Source organism: Typopeltis vanoorti, chromosome 19, assembly GCF_054136105.1.
Source record: "Typopeltis vanoorti isolate ZY-2024b chromosome 19, IOZ_Tvanoo_1.0, whole genome shotgun sequence".
In the NCBI taxonomy this organism is placed as follows: domain Eukaryota; kingdom Metazoa; phylum Arthropoda; class Arachnida; order Uropygi; family Thelyphonidae; genus Typopeltis; species Typopeltis vanoorti.
In genome coordinates this window covers 36,362,497-36,372,718 of record NC_143567.1, presented here as the reverse complement: position 1 = coordinate 36,372,718, position 10,222 = coordinate 36,362,497, and the positions used below count along the sequence as shown (strand labels likewise).

General features: G+C 34.8%; 1 protein-coding gene across 1 annotated transcript; it reads left to right on the top strand.

Moving 5' to 3' along the window:
• Nucleotides 1-600: 600 nt before the first annotated feature.
• Nucleotides 601-7,818, top strand: LOC150095997 (uncharacterized). The gene is made up of 3 exons (XM_090408897.1): nucleotides 601-725; nucleotides 3,220-3,285; nucleotides 7,556-7,818. Exons 1-3 carry the CDS (start codon nucleotides 638-640, stop codon nucleotides 7,750-7,752), a joined length of 351 nt encoding a protein of 116 aa, XP_090265023.1. The 5' UTR covers nucleotides 601-637; the 3' UTR covers nucleotides 7,753-7,818.
• The last annotated feature ends 2,404 nt before the right edge of the window (nucleotides 7,819-10,222 follow it).

Here is a 10,222-nt window from a genome sequence, read left to right as displayed (position 1 = left end):
TCCCCACTCTGATATTCAGCAAAACAAGATTTAGTAATTTTTTTATTTGCACCAGTAGTCCAAAAAATATTTAAGGCAAACGATTAAAATTGACTGGCATGAGACCCCCCCCCCCATTCCCTAACCTCACCTTCCTCTCCACAGGAATACGAAACCAATGTGAACCGAACTCAACTCTTTTTGTTAAGTTTCAACTTCACGTTCACATAACCGCAATCTCGGATACGGGACACTAAGTCAGATTTCAAAGTACTTTATACGCGCACGTATCGACACACTTCTCAACCAGAGACAACTCTGTGGATAACTGACGAAGGTGCATAATCGTGAAATATGTCTGCTACGCTTAAACAGAGCGAACCACGACTGTATCGCATCGCTGCTCTGTTCGTGTCAGTGAACATTTCGGGGTGGGATAAGGAAAAACCACTAAGTGAACGATGTGTCTGTATCGTGACAAACACTTGTCGTAGTTCACGGTGACGTGTTATCAGGAAATCTTTGAAAAACAATTCGCTACACAAAACACACAAAACAGATGCAGTTAGAGCATACTGGAGGCTAACGAAAGTCATAGCCCTCCTTCGGAGAGAACGACACAAATTACTGAGAGTCTGGAAAGTTTTGTGAAGCAACGATGTTATTCATTGCATGCGGTGAACATCCCCGTTGCTTTAGCGTCAGTTTAAATCTGGCGGGGTTTCTTCTGGTTTTGAGCATATCAGGTAAGCGAACATTGCTAAAACATAAACTAAGTGTAATATTTTAATCACTTTAATACCGCCCTCTGGTGTTATGTTGATTTCTAAAGATCTGATTTGTGTTTTTTCTGTATAACAGTGCGAAATTCCTCGCATTAAAGTATTACCTGCAGAATTTAAGAATAATGTAAATAAATATCCTTATAAATAAATAAAATAAATATCTTTATAAATAAATAAAATAAATATCGTTATTCTATTAAAATTAATTAGAATATTGCAAGTAAATAGGTTTATTATATTACAATTCTAATAAATAAAATTCTCATATTTTAAACTCTTTATTACCGCCCTCTGGTGTGTATGATGTTGATTTCTAAAGATCTGATTTATGTTTCTGTAAAAGTAATAGTAAGCATTTCACTAAATTCAACAGTGTTACAAGTGCAATATTTAGAATACTATAAATAAATATCTTTGTTATATTCTATTGTAATTAAGTAGCACATTGCAAACAAATAGCTTTATTATATTATAATACTGTAATTAAATATGTTTATTAAATTTCAAAATCACTAAACATGAAATATATTTAGAGAAATTATTTATTTCTGTTTGGTTGGTCATGTAATATGTATTGTTTCACATTATGTGCCACTTCATTTACATAAAGAGTAAAAATAAATGCACTGATGGAACAGTGGTTACATGAAAACTCAGAAGTGTTTTTATTTGAAACTGGATTTAAAGTTTTAATAACCTTAAATTTAAGAATACTAATGCAGCTGTTAGGATAAAAAAAAAAAAATTAAAACACACAACTGAAATTCTTTGAGGATATCTAAACGAAAACCAACTCCTTTAAGTGTTTATTTTATGATATAATATTCTTTTATGGAATCTCATCATGATGAGAGAGAAATCTTTATATGGGCATTTTCAGAGGAAGATCAATTCGACCATCCCATAGAAGGTAGCAGAGATTTTCCCCAAAAAGTCTGGTTTTTCGTGAGAACGCACGCACGCACACACACACACACACACACACACACACACACACACACACACACACACACACACACACACACACACACACACACACACACACACACACACACACACACACAAATTTTCGATCATAATCGATGGAAAATTTGGAATGGGGGCGAAGGGGAAGGGAAAAAAATGATATTTATCAGGACACATATTTAATGGTAAAAACGAGTGTTTAGATTCATATCTAATTCTTACCGTTAAGTATCCGTTCTGATGAATATCATTCTCATCCCCCCCCCCCACATCCTTTGTCTGCATTCTTGTCTATCTGGTTCATTGAAGGTCGACCTGAATTCCCGTATTTAACGCTCGTTTTTCCATCAGAAATTTTTTGTCTCACATCGAATTTTCTTTATAAACCAACTGCAATTAATCATAAACATCCTTAAGATGTTCGCTGTTAGGTTCAAGCAAAAGAATTAATAATCTCATGTGTTCAAATATGCCTTTAGCTCTTTTCCTAACGAGGTTATTCGATTCATTAAACAACATCGGTGGAAAGAGTTACTTTGAGAAGAAACTTATACTGGCTATATAGTAATGATGACAGGTAACGACAGTTGTCATGTCACAAAAAAAAAAAGTTCTCAAATCAAAAATCAGGCATGGATGGCACTTTGGTTGAAATATTAAATATCAGATGTAGTGGGAAGATGGTCTCACACTGGGCGAAGAAATTCATCTCCCACCTAAATGCAATCACAAACTTCCATGCCCAAGCAGGATTCGAACCCGCGTCCTGGTGGTTGGAGAGCGGGCACCCTAATCACTTGGCCCATCAGGCTGGCAATTTCATTTTTGTGTTCGTTTCTGTAGAGTGTCTTTCTACTATCATCATCATCATCTCAAGAAATATGATGAAGAGACATTTGACTGCTTCATCTGAGTTTGCAGTACAAATTTCTTGTGATCGATCGAAAAAAAAAAAAAAAAAAACGTTGAGCGTAAATTTCACCATTGAACTCAATCGTTGAGCTTCCTTGTTTCCTTTGACAGGAGGAAACACATAATTGTTCTGATGCGTATTATCAAAATTTCAGAGGATTTTTTTTTTTTTTGTCCAATTTTTAGAAGAATTACACTTATGCTATTTTATACTTAATAATTGATCTCCAACGCACATAAGAGATTCGACCTTAAACTATAAATACTAACAAGTCACTGAACCATCCTACAATATAGTCAAGTACATAAAATTATGAATGGTTGTTCTAACACTGCAAGGTTTGACAAAAAGAGAAAGAAGAATTATTCATTATTCTTATCAAGCGTTGAACAGGATATGGCCCAGTGAAGAGAAGATAAGGATTCCGGATGTGATGATGTCGTTTTTGTAATTTGGACTGAATTTTATTTTTAATACACGCCTGGAATTGTTAACATTATTTATCTGTTTTATTTACCGATTGTCAGTGTCGAGTACTGTTTTGATCATTTCAGAGCAGTCATATTTCTTTAATAGGTTTTGCAAGAGGAAGACACTTTCAAAACTATTTAGAGGAACCCAGTACTTACACTCCGTACACAGGTAAACAAAAGTGCCTTTTAGATATAATACAGTTGTTATCAATCTTGAGTTATTGACGACCATCTGTTTTGAGACGTTCATAAATAACCCAAGATTTATTTTTATATTTTAATATATAAGGATTGATTTATCTGTGGTATACGATATGTTATATTTAATTAAGTATGTTAAATCCTACCTTAATTGAAAGGAAAATCGTTCGAGTATACTCCATGATTAGGATTGAAATATGGATTTTCAGTCCGAGTAGGAATATTAATTACAACACTAACGAGTGTTTCGAACAGAATTTATACTCGTCAAGAATCTTTAAGTGAATATGGTTCCTTGGAATAACATAAAAATGAAATAATAATAAATAATAATAATAAACACTTAGATGAACATATAGGTATAATGTATACTTACTTGACTACTTGAGTGAGCTTGGAAACTCTCTTTGTCTTTTTATTGTTATTATAAGTAAATATGTAAATTCGACATAAAATACATTATCGTAATTTTTAGTAATGAAAAAATAAATTATGACAGTGTCCTTAAATTTCAGACTTATGAATCCACTCAAAGCAGATTGAGTGATCCACGATATAAAAGGATTTTGAAGGCACAGTTATGGTGGTGACTTTGTCATAGGTGCTTATATATATTGTATTATCCAATACATTATATCTGCCAATTAGATTTGATTTACGGAATAAAAAAAAATCTTAAGTTTTATGGAGGGGAATAAACATGTATTCCCCCATCTTTGTGTATGACTATCCAACTCAGCCTCAGCTGAAATGCTTTTATGAATATTTCTCGCTTCCTAGACTGGACTAGACTCAGGTCTTTCCAAATAAAAACACAGAGTATTGTCCTTCCAGCTGGACTACGAAGGCAAGGAATAATATATTTAATTAGAATTAACCTATTGTGTAACAGTATTTTGCTGTATGATCCATAAAATAATATGAAATTAATACAACAAGAATATGAAAGAGTAGGCGCCATTTTGAATTGCTCCTTTGATTTGGAGTTGCAAATAAACGTGAGCCAAAGACCGCTTTTATATATATCTTTGAGGATATTGAAAATGTTTTAACCTCTGAAATCGCAAAGTTAAAACAGATTATTAGACAGATGATGCGGGAATTATAGAAAGTCGATGGCGTTTTAAAGGAACGCAGGAACAGTATGAAAAGTAAGCAGCAAAATGAGAAAGAAATAACCACAGAACAGTTGGCACACAACGAAAATTAGGTGGGTAAAGTCTGTTATGAAAAAATATATTATTTGGTGTGGTGACTATCCCCATTGATGCTCAGGTTATAACTGGAAGTTTTACCGGAGCAACAATTAAAAATATAGTACATGCAATTGAAAAACAGATAAAAAAAAACGAAAAGAGATCGTGATTCTGATAGGTACGATTCACTTAACGAGCGATAATTTCAGTACAAGAGAGGATCTGAAAGAATTACTAGAAGAAGCAAGAGTGAAAAAGTGAAAATCGTAGTATACTATCCGCATGTGATATAAATGAATTAAGAAGAAAGGCTATGATGAAAAATTATTCGATGCGTAGGCTACGTAGAAGGAATGGATGCGAGATCTTGGATATGGGAAGGGAGTGTGAAGAACGAATGAATTTGAATAACATGAACATTTGGATGCGTTTGATATCAGGAGACCTGAGATATTATTAATTGGTATGAGACTTAACAGACCCAGTTAAACTAGCTTATGATGGGAGGAACGGCGAGAATCTGTGTGTATAAGAGTAACAATGTTAAGTAACTGTTTTTGATGCAATGGGCATTATTGTGAAAATAATTGTGAGGTGAGAATGATTTTGCGTTCGTCTGGTTTGGACTTAACAAGCATGTGCAAGGATGTCTGCATAAGTAAGGCACTAGATAAGAACAGAGAGATGCAAGTTGTCAAACTGTGTAACGCAGACTACAGAGAAGAGTATACAAAAATCAAGCACGAAGATAATATATTATCTCTGGAGTGATGGTGAAGATTTTGGGAAAATTGGCTACGGCCTGCATACAGAAATGGGTTGACAGAAACTATACTTTGCAATGAAGAGTATGGCTAAGGGAAGGTCATGTTTCAGCAACCTGCTCACATTCTATAATAATGCTGAGTTAGGCAAGGAGGGGGGATGGATATACCATGATACATTTGGACTTTGCTAAGACTTGAGAGAATACAGCATGGAAGATTATTGCATTAATACGGGATTAGCGTGGATAAAAGAATGGCTGAATGATATATCGAAATATGGGGGATGTGAGTCTGTAAGAGTTAAGTTAACCAGTGGTGTACCACAAGGATCAGTGCTTGGTATTTTTTGTTGATGCAAAGATAGGCAGGGTAATCATAAATGCTGATGAATATGCAGTACTTGCAGAATGATTTTAATAGGCTGGAATTGTGGGTATGGAGAAATGGATGTCATCTCAATGTCAGTAAATGTAAAGTCATTCACATTGGCCTGATAAGATGTCCAATATTGTATTATATTGGTGGGATTATGCCAAAAGAAACTGATCAAGTTAGGGATCTTGGAGTGTTAGTAGATAGGATATTAAAGCTCACGGGTCAGAGATTGCAAATATAACTCCGAGGTTAAATTGCCATGCTGCAATGAACCTTACTGTGTAAAGATAAAGAAGTTATTTTGCCTCTTTACAAGGCCTTGATAAGACCTCCCTTGGATGATTGTACGCAGGTCTCGTCTCTTGGTTTCCAAGGGGATGTTGAGTGTGTTAAAAATAATATCAGGATTGTGAAATACTGATTATGAAGATAGATTGAGAATTTGTGGAGTGTAGCTACTAGCAAACAGGAGAAAGAGTAATAATATGGTTGATAATTACAAACTTCTCAAAGGTTTATACAGGATATCGGTAGATGGAATTTTTCATTTTATGGAGGGTAGGGAAAGGACGAAAGAGTAGCCTAAGAAGTTGAGAATGGATGCCGTCAAGAAGCGAGGGAGTGAGTGCTCGTTTTTTCTCTCAGAGTGGTGCATGATTAGAATGGATTGCCATTGCATATGATGAGTGCACGTAGGGTGAATGAATTTAAAAACAGGTGTGCCGGCTGGTGCGGATAATACATGAGCCCCTCTATTGAGTACTTGACTTCCTAGAGGTCTCTCTTAATAATAATAATAAATAATAATGTGATTCCCTCCCACGTACTGTCGTAAACCTGCAGTATATTAATACATGGAGCTAAAGAATTTCATTTTGATTATAATATATTTATTTATTTTTTTACATGATCCGGAAACTCAGAGAACAAACCGGGGCTGTGATTTCACAGCGTACGATGAAATTCTTTCCCAACTTGAATGTGCCTTCCTGATTGGCTAGGAAATAAACATATGTGAAATGGCTTTTCTTCCTGTGTTTTATCCGCTGCTCTCCGGGAAGAAAGGCTGTTCCAGATACGTGTACAGCTGAGCTGTAATTAGGACTACAGGTTCGAATCCCGACATGCACGGATGTATGCAATTACTTTTAGGCGAGAGATGAAATTCATTTTGTTCTGTGAGATCACCATTTTGGTTATTGGAAGCCTGAAATGGCTTGAAAAAAGTTACAAGTTTGGTCTGTGGAACAGTATTTCCTAACTAGGAATAAATGAATAAATACTACTAAATATTATAAAAATTAGTTAAGAAAATCCTTAATTCACCCACAGTATTAATGTACTATAGGTTTACACGCTTTCGTGGGTAGGAGTCACAAAGAAATCGTCCAAGAAGGCGATGTGATAGCCATAGTTTCTTTGACGTAATTCACCCCCGGACAAGTACAACTACAAGAATAATTTTTGCGCATCAGTGGAGTGCCTGACATATTCATCTAAAAAAAAAAAAGTACGAACTAAAATATACTTTGTTTATCACAATCGAAATGTCTCGCTTTTATACATAAAAATATCTCGACTGGCATTTGGAGGGAAGAGAAAATTTGTTATGTTTCAGCTGAGTTCGTGAGATCAGTTCACTAATGAACTGACTTGATAAATTACACTTCGCATCACATAGGTTGATTTTACGAGGATTGGTCCCGCTCTCTGTTGGAAATCTCGATTTAATGATGTATTTTTAGTAACGTATTTAATAACACTGAGCGTCTCAAGTTTCTATCAGATCAAATATATTTATAATAAAATTAGAATTAGAAAGAACTTCTATTTCATTCAAGATTAATATTTCAAGTTTCTCGAAGATTTTTGATTTTTTTTTTTTTACTATTTATTTTAGTTGAACCTCAGAGGAGCACCACAACTAGTTATTTTTTCTACAGACAGATTCCTGCCTCTACTTTTTCTACAACTCCAATCACTGCTGAATCCAGACCAAGTGCGCTAACGAAATCTTTTGAGCGAATGCATCAAACTACGAACTTTCCAAGTAGACATCCCACTAGAACATTACTGACTTCTAACATAAGTTATTAAAACATACAATGCAGTTTTTTTTTCTCCCTAACATGATACATAGTAATGATGTAAAAGATTGCTTTGTTTATCGAACCGAATAAAAAATAAATAAAAGCAGAAAATGTCTAAACATGTTTATTTGAATTATTTTCAAAGTGTTGATGAAACGAAAACACCTCGGATGGATACTTAGAAGCTGATTATTACTCTTGTTTATGCTTATGAAAATTCCCTCTCATTAAAGTATTTTCATAAACACGGGGTTATAGAGATGAGCACACAGGAGCAAAAGCAGTAAGGCAAACAACAAGCTAAGTTCAAAATGTCATGATTTTTACAGTGCTAATTGGCGCCCTCTATAGGCTTGGTGAAGGAACCGGCATTTAACTGACCTCATGTTGACAGTTCCTAGATAGCCTTATTAGTAAATTACAGAGTGTAAAAAATCGGTACAATGGTACAGATTATATCCGAGAGGTTTCTTTCTTTTAAATGTTATATCTTTTGAGAACGTGATGTTTTTTTTTCTGAGATATTCTGGTTATAAGGAATGAAAATGAATATTTTATATATTTTTGTGATCTGAGATTTCGAGAGCAGAATATAGATTTTTGTTGATTTTTTTAAAGGAGTAGAAGCAATTGGGTATAAACGTTTTTGATTGTATGGCTCGAACAGACAGAGTTATCTCTATTTTGTAAATTTTTACAAACAGATTACCGTTGGAAGGAGTGATGGTGTGAGGACTTATGTGGGTAGGTTTCTTATACATATAAAAGAATAAAGATTAAAGTAGCAAAGGTGACTGGTGTTAAGGAGGAGTATACTTATTTTCTTTTTTAATAGTAAAACAGATTTTACGGTGTGGGCCTAAAACTATCTAAAAAACCTACCTTGGCTATTTGACCACTCAAACAAGAAGACGTTATCAACATGGCATAGACATATTAAGGATTTGAGTGATGAAAAGTTTAGGAAAATCACCCACAGACTTCCACCCCTTTCCCCTCAACTAGATCAAACTTTTACAGTAGATTTCACTGCAAAATAAAATCTTTTAAGTCCAACAGGACGAACATCCTAATGCGGAAATGGATACATCAGTATCCACACACACACACACACACACACACACACACACACACACACACACACACACACACACACACACACACACACACACACACACACACACACACACACACACACACACACACACACACACACACACACACACACACACACACACACACACACACACACACACACACACACACACACACACACACACACACACACACACACACACACACACACAGAGAGAGAGAGAGAGAGAGATTTATATCCTTGTAACCCTCAAAATGCCTTTGTGACTATGGCAAAATATTGGTTAATAACTGAATAAAAAAGTAATTATCCTTCCATGTCTGTTTCTTCATTTAATACAAAACTCTCACAAAAATCAATGCAATTTTTAGTTTACCTGTTATTTTTAATGCAGTATGGCCATACCCTTCTGGTAACTTAAAAATCTTTCAAGTACTTGTGCGTTCAGCTCACACTCGTTTAACAAGCTTCTCTTAATATGATCCTCAACAGGAAACTATCTTTTCTGTGTGTTCGCTGCAGGTAAGTTATAAATAATCGTGTTATGCTAATTTATATCCCTAGACGTGTAAGTATTTTGGTTCTATTAATTGAACTACCTGAGTATTATTCAAACAACTAGATAATTCCACCGCTGATATTTATTAAAATGCTTTATGCTGACTGTTTTGGAAAACTTTGAGGCGAATTATTTACAGGAGACAGACCCGATAAAGCTTTAATATAAGGCTTATTACATTACTAAGTGAAATTGTGTTGCCAGAATTGTCTATCGTTTAGTTTATCCTCAATACTCAAATGTACAAGACATTTAGAACTTTTCGTGGGCGAGACTGACATTTAATAACTATTGGTATTATAATCCTTCAGTGAGTACAATTACCTGAGAGTTCTGTGTGGATGTCATCATCTCGATTTCTGCAACATAAACCTGAATGATCTTGGTCATTTTTTTAGTCTTTCAGACCTCAATATTTCCTCACTCATAATTCAGTGATTTTTAAATTCAATCTGATAATTTTCGTGAAAATCTACCCTGTTTAAGTCATTTATAGCATTCAGTCCGGTCAAGATTTATCACATCTCTGTTGCTTTGTATGCATTTTGCTTTTGAAGAGCATGAAATGAAGGGTTTTCACGTTCCATAATATGTGACGCCTATCAAAAAGCCAGTTTACTGTTAGTATTCGCTCATATTCTTGCTGAGGCCTCAGATACATAATTGAGAACATCAGTGATAAAATAAGATCAAGTCCCCTAATATCTTTTATTCTTCAAAAAAGATCATCGGAACTCTTAGCACTGGCTGTATGAGACATGCGGTCAACTTGCTTAAGGATCGAATGAAAAGGTGATAGGAATACCAATTCCTATTTTGGGG